At 43.4% G+C, this 15,206-nt stretch overlaps 1 protein-coding gene across 2 annotated transcripts in view; it reads right to left on the bottom strand.

Annotated features, from left to right (window-relative positions):
- The window catches only part of TCERG1L (transcription elongation regulator 1 like), a 159,146-nt gene extending 146,199 nt beyond the window's left edge, over positions 1 to 12,947 (bottom strand). Inside the window, exons 1-3 of one of the 2 annotated variants that reach the window (XM_083741068.1) lie at positions 12,277 to 12,947; positions 9,375 to 9,521; positions 3,026 to 3,206 (exon numbers count right to left, since the gene is read on the bottom strand). In XM_083741068.1, coding sequence (XP_083597194.1) covers positions 3,026 to 3,206; positions 9,375 to 9,521; positions 12,277 to 12,582 — 634 coding nt within the window. In that variant the 5' untranslated portion in view covers positions 12,583 to 12,947. The remainder of the gene's footprint in view (positions 1 to 3,025; positions 3,207 to 9,374; positions 9,522 to 12,276) is intronic. The other variant, XM_083741067.1, reaches the window with a different exon arrangement.
- Between the last annotated feature and the right edge of the window lie 2,259 nt (positions 12,948 to 15,206).

The raw sequence follows: 15,206 nt of genomic DNA, 5'->3' as shown, positions 1-15,206 counted from the left end.
AACTAGTATTCCAGTAGTTCATGTGAACTACTTATGTCAGCTTCATCAACAAAAGGAGTTTGTCCTCCAAGGCATCTTCCATCTTTCTGAAAGGTTACAATATAGTCCCCAAATAAGTGGACTGCCAGTTACATGAATAGAGTTCACCAACAAACTAGCTAGTACCAAAATAATGGCCTATCCTAAGGAGCCACGTTTTCCACATTATACCCCCTTTTAAAAAAGAGTATAATGTGAAAAACTCACAGTAAGTCAATTGCTCTTATTCTTCCAATGAACAGAAAGATCAAAATGCAACAATAGATTTCAGTTTGGTGTTCTTGTAATATCTGGCCATTAGCTGGAATGACTGCTAATAATGGATCCTTGCTGGGATGTAGACCACAACTCTCTTTCTCATCCAGATGTAGATAAATACACAGCCCTGTTATTTTGTCCAGCCGCAGAGTATTTTATGGTTTTGTATAATTTTCAGTGGAAGGCACAATAGCGGGTCAATAGTGAAGAGCAGCAAGAAGATAAGACAGCTTTGTGTAAAACATCTGAAAAGCCATTGAAGTTCAAGAATTATCTAACTTGTCCGACATGTATCAATGCAAAATAAAAATCTAAGCTAATTGGAATAAATAAGTCTTGCTAGCTGGCAAGGAATCAAATTTTTCCGCCAACAAAGAAACTCTGTGCTGTATGAGAAAATTATCTCTTCTCATTGTGTAGCACTATTCTGGGAAAATACAAGAAAGAAGAAAATTGCATTAAAGCAATACTGTTTTCCATTAAGAAGAAAAGCTGTAAAAATAAGACAGGGCAATTACCATCTGGTTATTGTTTGAAATACATTTTTTTATCTAAGCAAATGGAGGAAGGACCAATACAATCTTTAAAAATTCAAGTGGTTCGCTATGCATTGCATTCTCTAATTATCATTATTCAGAGGCTTAAAAAAAAAAATCAGAATTGCTGCCAATTAGTATGCTTTTGGGGGAATCCATAAAATACAAGTCCAGATTTATCCTTTGAAAGATATATCTTCTGGCCCTTTCTTGGCATATACTGAAAAACAGCAAACAAATCAACCAATTTCAGCTTGCTTAGCTGTGTACCGTACCTGAGATATGCAAATTTATGGAATTGATTTCATGCATATTGTGGTATGTAAGTTGGTTTTAATGAACTGATGGATCAATTAACCATCCATGTTAATAACCATCTACATGGGATAATTTGAGTGCTAAAAATACACATTTGAAATTAATATTCTACAGAAAGTTGGCTCAGCTTCTTAAAAAGCTAATTTTGTTGTTTGACAGCAAACTAAGCTATTCCGGCGGGCTCTTGCTGGGTTGGGCATGTGGTAAAACAGCCACATGAAGGTTAGATTAACTCAACACATGTGGCCCCCCCTCCCCAAGCAGACTATTGGAATGCCATTTCCCATCTCAGCATGCTGAGGCAAACATGTGTGGAGGTGTCCAGAACCTATGTATATGAGAGACTTCCACTGCTGCCTCACCTCTGATAAAGTGGTGGTGTGCAGGGAAGGTTCTGTTAGCAGACCTTGCGCCTTGGGTGAATTAGATTGGAATAATCACTTGGCTCTTTCAATGCATCAGGTTATGGTGTCCCATCAAAGTACACTGTGTTGAAGACAGCAACTTTGTACTAGGATCCAGAATTTTGTAGCTTTTGCAGGATTTGCTGTAACCTATCAACAAGCCTGCTACAGTTTGGCACATTTTGCAGTTTGGTGCATTTTTCAGGCAGAAGTAAGGCATAAACCTTACAGCCCCAAAACTCTGAGACAGCATACTCAGGGTTTCTTTCAATATCATTTTTTAAAGGGTGTAGTGTCTATTGCTTTCTCTTCTCTAGGTGGTTGGCTGCATTCAGGCTTCACCCCAGAACTTCCTTGAGACAGCAGCATCAATCAGCATGCTCATTGACATTTCCATTAGCGAGTGATGCTTTCTCTCAGTGATGCCATTTTGAGAGGGCATATACAGAGCAGTGGTTTGATGCTGTATGTCATTCTCCTTGAGAAACTGCTTGATATTATGACCAGTAAATTCACCACTTTTGTCCGTGTGAAGCACTTGCACTTTTCTCTGGAATTTTTTGCTGGTGAATGTTACATAATCCTTCAGTTTTTCAAATAATTCTGCTTCACTCTCAAGAAGGTAGGCCATGGAGAAACTTCCACAGAGATCAAGAACATACAACTTGTTGAGTATGGGAATGAGCTTCAACTTGTCCCTTGGCTGGACACACTTGAGAAAGCCTTGGTCCTTCCCTTCAGCAGTGATGGTGTTCCCATCAGCAAAGTAAATCTGGTCGTTTGGATTGAGTGATGCAATGAAGGACTTGGCATTTGACATGTGACTGCTTGTGCCAGAAACAACATACCAGTGATGAGGCATTCTGTTGTGGATAGCTTTGAGGCTTGTGTCCCAAGCTTTCTGTAGAAGCATCACTTGCATCCTTTGCTTAGGGACTGAGTCTCTTTTGAGCTTGCTTGCGCTGCTCAAACTTCCACTTGAGGCAGTATTTCCTTAGATGTCCCATTTTCCCACAGTGAAAACATTTTCTTTGGTCTTTTTGCTTTCCGGTAGCCTTAAGAGATTGACCTTGACAAGGGTCTGTGCTACATTCACCATCAAGACATTCATTTCTCCTATGATGCTCCTCAAAGAGTTTGGAAAAGACATAACTTGATGTCAAATCAGCTTCTGGTTTGGTTTCCAGGGCGTTTATCAGCAGAGCAAATGGCTGGGCTAAACTGCATAACACGATAGCCACTATGTAGTCACCCTTCATGTCCTCCCTGATTTATCTCAATTGCTGAATAATCTCTAGGATGGCATTCAAGTGAGTCTGCATATATCTGCATCCGGCTTCAACCAAAATGAATACAGCCTCCTCAAAAGAAACAGCTTTGAATTCAAAATAAAACATTGCTGCAAATTGCACAGATTAACAGGAAGGAAAACATAGAGCTCAAGAACATAGTTATTTATTTTTAACTAACCTGGAATAGGCTGGGGTGTTAACACCACTGCAGGAAGAGGCCTAGGGGCAGTAGCTGGCCTAGATAAAGCCACAGCTACTTGATTTGTCATAACAAGAGGTTTATCATGTCCCTGGTAGATTCGTAGCTCCTCAGGATGTATCCATGATGAATCCAGAGCAAATGCATTGTTTAAATAAATCTGCCCAGAAGAGGAGAAAGAAAAAGAGAAAAACATTGCTCATGATATAATTCAATTGACTGCTATGGCTCCTTTAACATTCATTGGAACTCTCCATTATCAGATTAACCTTGGCTTTCTGAAAAGCTTCTAATTATCTGAATTCTCTGTATCTACCCAAGCGATCGGATGTCAAACCTTTGTAAACAGCACTGCCAGAACAAATATATAGCTTAAAAATTTGGAATAGAAAATAATTGTACCGGCAGAGGAATGGAAAATAAAGCTGAGATATTGTTTGCAGTGGGTGCAGTTGTGCCATTCACTATTCACTGATAAATCCACTGATCAATGAATAAGACTTGAGTGAGAGAATGAAAGGCAACCAGTTAACATCACCAGACTGCATTGCTTCCTTCAAGTAAAAAGAAAACTCCTGTTTCATCTACATCTTTTATGAGTACTTACAATAAAAAATAATGGATTTGATGCAAAATAACTTTGTCACACTTTAGCCCTGTAAGAGAGAGAGAGAGAGAGAGAGAGAGAGAGAGAGAGAGAGAGAAAGCAATCCCAATGCCCAGATCCACTGACTAGAGAGGGTTAGGATATGGCAGAGGTTCCTCTCCACTCATGGAGAGGTGGGGAGGCTACACGCACAAAAATCTCCATAGCCATAGATTTACCACTGGAGGTGCTTCTATCCATGGCAGTTGGCATTAGGCCTTGGAACAAACCTTTTAATGCAGTGAGAAGCTGGGACAGATTGCAGCCTGTACCCAAAGACCCTTCATTCTCTGGAGAGCCTCAAGATTTGGCTCCCCATGCACTCAAGAACCGAGGTAAATAATTTTGTTTTACTGCAACCAATAGGGGGATTTATTATTTTTTTATAAAAAGATACATATATGAACAAATATAAGGTAAGTCCATCCCACTGCCTTCTACCTTGACTGCTGCAAGCTGGTAGAACTTTGGAAACTGCAGATAATCCACCACTTCACATCCACCCCACTTAACAACTGTCACTCAAGTTCCATTGGTTTCAATGGGCTAAAGCATATATAACCTCCTCTGGCTCGGACGATCTCTATCTCTATCTTGTTACAGGTAGGTAGTTGTGTTGGTCTGCCATAGTCGAAACAAACCAGAAGCACCTTAGAGACCAACTAAGTTGGTCTCTAAGGTCTCTATCTCTATCCCTATATATCTATATATCTGCTTCCCAGTTAATCAGGGATACCTTTTAGTGGAGCAATGGTGTTTTAAACAATTCAGCTGATTAATTGTGGCAGGCATGGTACTTACCTTTTTTAACGCAAGATAGTATTCAAGCTACATAAGCTTCAAACCTGCTCCATTAAAATTGGAAGTTTCTTATTGATTTCATTAGGAGAAATACTATACCCACTGTGAATGCATTTCCACTTTTGAGACTATTGATTCATATATAAATGCCAGAGCCCTAAAAGACTATCCAAATTACATGTCTTTGAGGAGACTCTGGGATTCTGTTTATCAAATGACAAAATTTGTGGCCACAAAAAAAAATTGCTTTGTGTTTGTTATATAACATGGAAGTCTGACATTCAAAAAAGAAAATCATTTTTAAAAACAACAACAACAACAACAACAACAACAAACCCACTTGGCATGCCCAATCCTTTTGACCCTGGCCATGATGCATAAATCATATGATATCAAATGATGCATGTATATCACTTCCTCCATAACATTCTTTCCTAAAAACAAGGTTGTGCATATATCTGAATCTTGGTACAGACACACAACAAATAAAATCATTATTAATTTTCTTAATATATCTTGGTAAGCCTAAGAGTTAATCCAAATGTGCAGGCAGACTCATGGCACTAATTTCCTAAAACTTTGCTATGCGTAGAATGTACACAGTGGATTGCTTCCTTGAAAGCATCCCTACACCATGGAAAGGTAATATCATTAAACTGGTAGGCAAGAAGCCTTCTCCTCAAATGAGAGCTTTCAATAAGCTTTGAAACGGGGATTTTTCAAAATAATTCCCCAGAGGCATTCCATGATATCTGGTGTGACCACTTTGCAAATACATATGGATTGATTCAAACAGCTTAACGAGACTGGGATCTTTTATCAATATCTGAAATGCCATTAATGCTATTGGGTTTTGTTGGAAAAATCTATGACAAACAATTCCGTTTGGTTGGTTGGTTGGTTGGTTGGTTGGTTGGCTCCAACTCAATTTCTGCTGAAAATGATACTGTTCCAGATTGTTAAAGTTCAGGTTCCAATAAAAGCTCAGGAACTGCTTCAGTTCACAAATATGAAGCTCATAGTAATGGCAATTTGCACAGTGAGGTGGAGCAAGCCCATTAATCTAAGACAGCTGCAACCAAGTATCAGTAACCAGGGAAGTTTTATGATACCTTCAAGTTGACATACTGCATCCCTTCCAGTCGGGATTCAGGCCTCATCATGGGACTGAAACTGCCTTGGTTGCACTGGTCGATGATCTCCAGTGGGCTAGGGACAAAGGTGAGAGCTGTTTCCTAGTTCTGCTGAATCTCTCAGCAGCATTTGATACCATTGACCATAACATCCTTCTGGACCGTCTAGAGAGGCTGGGAGCTGGGGGCACCATCATACAGTGGTTCCGCTCCTTCCTCCTGGGCTGTGTTCAGAAAGTGGGGGTGGGGGTGAGTGTTCAGACCCCTGTGGGGTGTTCAGACACTTGTGGGGTGCCTCAGGGTTCTGTCCCCTCCCCCATGCTTTTCAACATCTACGTGCAGCCTCTGGGAGAGATCATCAGGGGGTTTGGGTTGGGTATTCATCAATATGCAGATGATACCCAGCTCTACCTCTCTTTCAAATCAGAACAAGTGAAGGCGGTGAAGGTCCTGTGTGAGTGCCTGGAGGCAGTTGGAGGATGGATGGTGGCTAACAGATTGAGGTTGAATCCTGACAAGACAGAAGTACTGTTTTTAGGGGACAGGAAATGGGCAGGTGTGGAGGACTCCCTGGTCCTGAATGGAGTAACTGTGTCCCTGAAAGACCAGGTGCACAGCCTGGGAGTCATTCTGGACTCGCAGCTGTCCATGGAGGCACAGGTCAATTCTGTGTCCAGGGCAGCTGTTTACCAGCTCCTTCTGGTATGCAGGCTGAGACCCTATCTGCCTGTGGACTGTCTCGCCAGAGTGGTGCATGCTTTAGTTATCTCTTGCTTGGATTACTGCAATGCACTCTATGTAGGGCTACCTTTGAAGGTGACCCTGAAACTACAACTAATTCAGAATGCAACAGCTAGACTGGTGACTGGAAGTGGCTGCCGAGATCACATAACACTGGTCTTGAAAGATCTACATTGGCTCCCAGTACGTTTCTGAGCACAATTCAAAGTCTTGGTGCTGACCTTTAAAGCCCTAAACGGCCTCAGTCCAGTATACCTGAAGGAGCGTCTCCACCCCCATCATTCTGCCCGGACACTGATGTCCAGCACCAAAGGCCTTCTGGTGGCTCCCTCACTGCAAGAAGCCAAGTTACAGGGAACCAGGCAGAGGGCCTTCTCGGTAGTGGAATGCCCTCCCACCAGATGTCAAAGAGAAGAACAACTACCAAACTTTTAGAAGACATCTGAAGGCAGCCCTGTTTAGGGAAGCTTTTAATGTTTAATGCATTACTGTACTTTAATATTTTGTTGGAAGCCGCCCAGAGTGGCTGGGGAAAACCCAACCAGATGGGGGGGGTATAAATAATAATAATAATAATAATAATAATAATAATAATAATAATAATTACTGATCTTTTTGTGTGTGGAATCAAACTTGAAAAATCTTATTATATCCTTGCATTTTTTATTATATTCATTAACTGCCCCATAATTTAGTTATCTGGGTAATGCTCATAAATTGTTCCTTACAATGATGGAAATGGAATGTGAGGCTGAACCTTACGTTTTCTTCTTATGAACCGACCTGGACACTGCAATCATCATTGGAGGCCCTTCTTTGTATGCCTCCTCCACAAGATGTCCAGAGGGTGGCAACTTGAGAGCTGGCCTTTTCTGTAGTGGTTCTCAGCATGTAGAATGCTCTCCCCAGAGAGGCTAACCTGCTGTCTTTGTTATGTATCTTTTGGCACCAGGCAAAAACATTAATCTTCTGCCAGGCTTTTGGCTAATTAAACAATCTATGACCATCTAAACTGTGCATGTGGGAGGGGGTATTGTTTTTGTTTGTTGCTTTGTTATATATTTTTGAGTTTTTATATTGTAAACCACCCTGTAATACTTTGATAAAAGGTGGTATAGAAATTTAATAAATAAAATAAAATCACAAATACCTCTCTCACACAGTCTGTCTAACATCAGCACACATCACGAGGCTGGGATTCCCCTATCAATATTTTGATCAAACATACACTGCCTGTCCACTTTCTTACATCTTCTAATCTTTTGGAGTCTGCTATCATTTGGCCTTGGTCCCATTCACCTAGCAGTACTTAAAATCTTCCTTTTCTACATAGGGTAATGATCCTGACTTATGTAGATTAACTACCTGGCATAAAGGATGCTCAAAATATTGTTAGGCCCCTGCAAAACAAGCACACCTCAGAGTGGAATATCATTTCCAGTTACTCCCTCCCCCCCCACCCACATTGTGCTCCCCATTACTGCATTAAGGGCTCCTCAATGCATGGACTGAGAGCTTCTTCAGGTTTCCTGGACCAGGAAGAAGCTACTCACTTCCTTCTGATTCTAAAGTCACCAGGCTAGCAGACTTCTGCACCCGGGGACACTCCAGTCACAGCCACTGCAAATAAATTCTTTTTGTATCTAGGTTAGAAAGACTAGGTTTCAAATCAAATCAGCAACAGCTTAGAATCTTTAGTCCCCAGTCTGGCTCAACACTGGGTGGCACTGTGGTTTAAACCACAGAGCCTAGGATTTTCCAATCAGAAGGTCAGCGGTTCGAATCCCCGCGACAGGGTGAGCTCCCGTTGCTCGGTCCCAGATCCTGCCAACCTAGCAGTTCGAAAGCACGTCAAAGTGCAAGTAGATAAATAGGTACCACTCCGGCGGGAAAGTAAACGGCGTTTCCGTGTGCTGCTCTGGTTCGCCAGAAGCGGCTTAGTCATGCTGGCCACATGACCCGGAAGCTGTACACCGGCTCCCTTGGCCAATAAAGTGAGATGAGTGCTGCAACCCCAGAGTTGGTCACGACTGAACCTAATGGTCAGGGGTCCCTTTACCTTTACCTTTACCTGGCTCAACACTGGAACATGGGGGAGGCAATGAACACAATGGGACCCTATCCCTTTTTTTTCCCTGCAACAGGATGCTTTTCATCAGTGGTTTCTGTCTGAAGCTTGAAGAATACCTCCAGTCCAACCCCTGCTGATGGTCTCTAGACCCAGCTCTCTTGAAGTGGGTGGGGTGCAGAAGCCAGGATGCACTCCAAAATGTATAAATTAAAACTAACATCAGGGAGGGTTTATGTGCTCATTCTGCTGCTGGTGAGCCAGTGAGTGAACCACATCAAGTGCCTTCATTTACATGCATGCATACATATGCATACGTTTTATTTGTATACCACCTTTCCAAAGTTCAAACAGTGCTCAAGGTGGCTTGCAGCATGAAAAAAGATACATAACTACAGCATAGCTAAAGTTCCCATAAACGATAAATGAAACTTTAAAGATACACAACCAAACTGAACCTTTTCCACATAAGGCCTTATTATGAACAGGTAACCTGGCTCTGTTGGGTCATCACAAACTAAGTCAAACTCAGAGTACATCAACTGAAATCAACAGACTTAGTACTTGTCCACTGTTTTCAATGGCTCTAACTCTAAGTATGACCAACAATGGCAATTGCCAAATTCATTTTATTTCAGGAGTCTTCCAGTTGAGGTTCATCAGAAACTTTTAAATAATGACTCAGGTTCTGGTCAGGTTTGTGGTTCAGGGAGGAAAATATAGTTTTGGGTTGAGATTCAGGATGGTTAGAAACAGCATTATTAATTCACTGTTATTCATATATTTAATTGCAAAATTTGTAAGCCAATTTGGAAGTTTAATACTGAGATCAATATTTTAAATGAATGAATTGTACCCCTTATATTGGTACAGTAATGTAATTCTACCTCCAAAATCTCAATGCCTGTTAAGTGAAGAAGAATACAAATTTTAACATACCTTGCAATTTGGAAGCCTTTTTTCTACCCAACTTTTCCCAGAATGGTGTGGAGCAGCAGTTGTGTATACTTGAGGAAAAAGAGGGACAAACTCCACACTTGAAGAAGGTGAAAATCCAATCACTGGAGAATGGGCTCCAAACATCCACTAAAATAAAGTTTTTAAAATGTAAGAATACACTCTAACATATTAGTCCATACAGCTTTTGTTTGTTAATTATTCATGTTTTCATTTCTATTTCATATGTATTTTTGAGCACACATTATATGATTCTTATGTATCCTTTTGCTTCCTCCAAAACATGAAAAAATTCACTAGGGTGGGGAAACAATACAAAATTTACTGAGTTCAGCTATAAATTACTACTACTAAGGGCTTATGCAGCAACTCAGAACTACAATACCATGGTGAAGAGTGACTGTGATCCTAGTACACATCTAATATTAAATATGGTAAGGGAAAAGAATTAGTGGAGACCAGCTAGAATCTGACTAAAGCTATGTAGATATGAGTATGTCTGCCTATGATTTCAGGAAACCTATCTCAATGGAGTACTACATTTCACCCTGAATTCTGTTTTAGATGCAATCTAGCAGGAATCCTACTCATAGATGAGTCATCCCAATTCACTCCTCAAACAGACCTCTCTTCCATAGTCTATTTCCACCCCATTCTGTGCTGCACAACACCTTTGCTTGATGCTGCAGTACATCTGATGGTATTGGCTGTTGTGAATATAGTCATGACAAACCACAGCACGGCACTGGTGTGGTGTCTTGAGACAGTTCTCAGTGCTAGAATGATGCTACAAGTCATGTCCCTGCCCAGGTACAGCAGTGGTTGTTTCACATCCTAAACTTCAGTTTTTATAAGCAGCGGCTCATATGACAAGACTGTTGGACATCAAGCAAATGTTTTAAAACCATAGCCAGGTGGATAACACACAGCATAATTTAACTGTTATGCTAAATGAAAATCCTCACTAAAATTAGTGATCATTCAGCTTTTACACAGGCAATAGCAAATCAAAGGCAACTACAGGGCCTTTGGTATATCCAAATTAGAGGAATGCTATTGCTTTCAATCCAATTCCATGGTTCTCCAAGTTCATAAATTTTCATTCGGTCCTGGAGTGTGTCTTTCACTCACCACTATGCTCTGTTCCTACATACAACCATCAAGTGCCAGTACAGATTTCTAGCTTAGACATTTTATTAGGAAACCGGAATTTATCCAAAGAATTTGGAGTTCAAACATCTCAGTGAAACAGCATCAAATTTATGTCAGAGGCATTAAACACCACACATAACTAATTCCATAATTAACATAGTCAATGAAATCTAGTGCATGTATTAAAAAATACTTAAGGCTAATCTCTAAGCTGATCATCCACCACTACTTTCAAATGTGCCTTACAATGTGTGTGTGTGTATAACCAGCAGTGATGATGAGATTTATTGCTTGAATTAATATGTGATCAAGAACAGCTAATGCCTGCCATATAACATCAAAGAACATCAGAGCAGAAGACACTGAATGCAATTGCTTATGTTAGCATTTTCTTTATATGTCCAGCTGATGCTGTCACAGTAAACTCAAAGTAATGGTGAGAGGGTTAGTCCTAATGAGCAGATTCATGTGCAGCCACCCACTTTCTTCTTTTATTAAAATAAATATTTTGCAGATGTCTAAACATGAAGGGAAACACAAGTTCTTAGACATTTAATACCTCTAGTGGTAGCATCCTGGCATAGCAAGGGGGGGGGTTGCAACACATCCTCTCTTAAATCAGTCCTGTTCTACACCTTGGGAAAGCCTTCTGAAGCAGGCACAAATATTGTAAAAACAGCGTAGTGCATTGAATGAATACACCAGCTGGTCCAATATGCTGGTATTTTTAAAAGAGTGTGATAACTTTGGTTTAAGATGGTTAGGAAACATTGCTTGCAATATTAGAATAACCTTTCTGTAGTTTTTATTTAGATGAGCTTTATACAATGATCCAGACTGTATGGAAGATGATTTGTAATGGAAAAGAAATGCTCAAATCCAGCCTTCAAATCACTGCCCAGTTTGTGACTAGGATGCATCTGCAATAGGCTCATGTAACTACATTTTATCGAGTTTTCCATGGTAAACAATTCTACATTCTGAATGACAGCTGTAAAATACACAGCCCTGTTATTTATGGATTTATTAGGGTAACAAGAGGAATGAGTATTAAGGGAGTAGCAGGGCATAGACCTTATGGCAGTGTCCTTCCAGTGCAATCGTGAGAGCGACATTACTAAAAAAAAACCAACGAGCAAAGAATGAGCCCTAAATGTCAGAGGACTGCAGTCTTGTAAGGAAGGCACACTATTTTGGGTGTTATTTTTTTTATATAAACGTATGAAGCTCAGAAATGTGCAGTCCGTGTGGTTTGAGAGTGAAAAGGAACGAGCTCAGCATTAGCAATAGCTTCGTATTAATAGTTAATGTGGTCTCTCTCCCTTTCTTTCCCTCTCGTCTTGTCTTTAAAGTCTGGTGGAGACACAGTGCGGTTCAACAGCAAGGCTCAGACACACGTCTGCAACAGCGAGGAAATTTACGGGCGAACTTCAGCACCACGGCGCGTCGGACAGCGACAGAAGTTGCTTCCCACCTCTTTCACTGCCGGCTTACGCGTTTCCCAAGGCTCATAACGAGTTTCCCAATGTCCCCCTTTCGCATTCTCCTGGGCGCTTTTGAACCCACCACGGAAAAGAACCGGCGCGATGGGAGTGAGGAAAAGCGAAATGCGCTTCCAACAGGACCCTCCGTCAAAGCAACCAGAAAAAGAAGCACGAATAAAGAAGGCGGGGGGAGGGAGGCAGATGGTGGTGAAGGGAGACAGGCAAAGAGGCAAAGGTTCCTTCCTTACCTGCCCGTTCAGAAAGGGAAGCTGATGAACCGCGGAATGATGCTCCGGTGCAATCAAAGGCAGGAAAGGATCGCAGGGAAGTTGCCAGCCCGAAACCCCCTGGATCAGCGGCGCAGGCGGTGGAGGAGGAGGCGGCGGCGGTGGCGAAGAGAGCAGCAGAGGAGGGGGCACCACCCCAGCGGCGCCCCCGACCCGAAAGAGCCCCGCCGCGCTCGGGACCATCCAAATCCAGGGAGGCGCTGGGGGCTCCGCATTCCCGGGCCACAGGAGAGGCTGCTGCCGCTTGGCTCTCGGCACCGGGAGCATTCTACATCTTACAGTACGATTCCACCGGCGAAGGCGAGCGGCAGCGGCAGCGGGATCCCGGCTGGGGGTTCAGATCCGCGGCGCCTGGGGCAGGGGGGCGAGGGATGCCCATCAGTGCCCCGGCTCTGGATAGAGGCTGAGAGCAGCGGCAGTGGTCGCAGCAGCGGCGCCTCAGTCCTGAGCCGGTTGGGGCTCCACTTCGTTCTGTGGCGCTGCCGGGAGCTCCGCCCCTTCGCAGCCCCTCCCGCCTGACCACGCCCCCCGCGGCGGCTGTTCTCGCTGCTGCTGCTGCTGCTGAGGTTGCAGGGAGCCCGGGACAAGGAAGAGGAGGAGGCAGAGCCGCACGCAGCCCTTGCTGCAATTGACTGGACGGCGCGGGTGCCCTCCAACTTCTCTCTAGCAAACACGACGGGGCGCGCCGCAGAGAAAAGAGGAGTGCGATGGGCGAGGGGAGATAAGATCAAAGAGACGCGGGGGTGAGGAGCGGCGAAGGGAGGGGGGAATCCAAGAGCAAAGGATGGAGGACGACTCGGGGGAAGATGGAAGCAACGCGAAGACGGGAGGCGGGCGAAAGAGGGGAATGAAGCCAGAGAAAGAAGAGCCAAGGGAGTAAGAGAAAGAGAGGGGCAGAAGGGATCTGAGCTCGAGGAAGAACTGACCAGGATTTTGAGGGGCCTCTGAGCACATGCAGAGTGCATTTCCCCTCTCTGCTACCTCTAGCCCTCACACACTTCCGGGGGTTAAGGAAGGGCTTCCCAGGAGATTCAGACTTTGGCATTTCTCGCTTTTAAGAAGTGTTGCGCTTTTCAAAGGGGGTCTTGCAGGGGCGGGAGAGGAGGAATGATGAAAAGGGAAGGGGGGAGAGGTGAGAATGGCAGAGAGTAGCTGTGGAGGGTGAGAAGGAGGAGATGTGAGAAAGGGAGGGAAGTTCAAATAGGAAGAAAAGAAAGGGTCGGAATGTGGAGTTTGGAGGAGGTTGTAGTTGCATATGACATACATTTCCTTGTGGTGAAAATGAACAGATTCCTCTTCAGGTGTTGCCCTAGAAGTATGAAACCCTTTGTTGCTGCTCCTTAAAATCCAACACTGACTTTGGATTTCAGTACTAATTACATCCAGCCCAATATTGTCCGCACCTAGAATGCAGAATCTATGTGCGCGTACACACCAGGAGGGGTTGGTCTCCAAGTCTGATCATCACCAATCAGCATGGCCAGGAATTATGGGAGCGACACTTAGAGGAATGCACGTTCACCATGTCTGGTCTACACTAGACAGACAGTGGCATTACAGGGTAGCAGATAGGGGAGCTTTCTAGCCTTACCTGGGACTGAACCTTTGGTATGCAAAGCATGTGCTCTACCACTGAGCTGTGGCCCTACTGGTGCTTCACATATGGTATCACACATGCTGTTACATTGCATTCAGTTGCATATTCTCCCAAATGGAAAAGATAAGATGGGAAATAGCACCCCATGCAGCTTTGGTCAGACCACACTTAGAATCATAGAATAGAATCATAGAATCATAGAGTTGGAAGAGACCACAAGGGCCATCGAGTCCAACCCCCTGCCAAGCAGGAAACACCATCAGAGCACTCCTGACATATGGTTGTCAAGCCTCTGCTTAAAGACCTCCAAAGAAGGAGACTCCACCACACTCCTTGGCAGCAAATTCCACTGTCAAACAGCTCTTACTGTCAGGAAGTTCTTCCTAATGTTTAGGTTAATGTTTAATCTTCTTTCTTGTAGTTTGGATCCATTGCTCCGTGTCCGCTTCTCTGGAGCAGCAGAAAACAACCTTTCTCCCTCCTCTATGTGGCATCCTTTTATATATTTGAACATGGCTATCATATCACCCCTTTACCTCCTCTTCTCCAGGCTAAACATGCCCAGCTCCCTTAGCCGTTCCTTATAAGGCATCGTTTCCAGGCCTTTGACCATTTTGGTTGCCCTCCTCTGGACATGTTCCAGTTTGTCAGTGTCCTTCTTGAACTGTGGTGCCCAGAACTGGACACAGTACTCCAGGTGAGGTCTGACCAGAGCAGAATACAGTGGCACTATTACTTCCCTTGATCTAGATGCTATACTCCTATTGATGCAGCCCAGAATTGCATTGGCCTTTTTAGCTGCCGCATCACACTGTTGGCTCATGTCAAGTTTGTGGTCAACCAAGACTCCTAGATCCTTTTCACATGTACTGCTCTCAAGCCAGGTGTCACCCATCTTGTATTTGTGCCTCTCATTTTTTTGCCCAAGTGCAATACTTTACATTTCTCCCTGTTAAAATTCATCTTTTTTGTTTTGGCCCAGTTCTCTAATCTGTCAAGGTCATTTTGAAGTGTGATCCTGTCCTCTGGGGTGTTAGCCACCCCTCCCAGTTTGGTGTCATCTGCAAATTTGATCAGGATGCCCTTGAGTCCATCATCCAAGTCATTGATAAAGATGTTGAATAAGACCGGGCCCAAGACAGAACCCTGTGGCACCCCACTAGTCACTCTTCTCCAGCATGAAGAGGAACCATTGATGAGCACCCTTTGGGTTCGGTCAGTCAGCCAGTTACAAATCCACTTGCAGTACTGTGTCCAGTTCTAGGCACCTCAATTTAAGAAAGATGTTGACGTG

The sequence above is a fragment of the Podarcis gaigeae genome (genome assembly GCF_964106915.1).
Source record: "Podarcis gaigeae genome assembly, chromosome: 5".
Lineage (NCBI taxonomy): Eukaryota > Metazoa > Chordata > Lepidosauria > Squamata > Lacertidae > Podarcis > Podarcis gaigeae.
The sequence above is the reverse complement of the archived record's forward strand: the minus strand, read 5'-3'. Positions and strand labels throughout refer to the sequence as shown.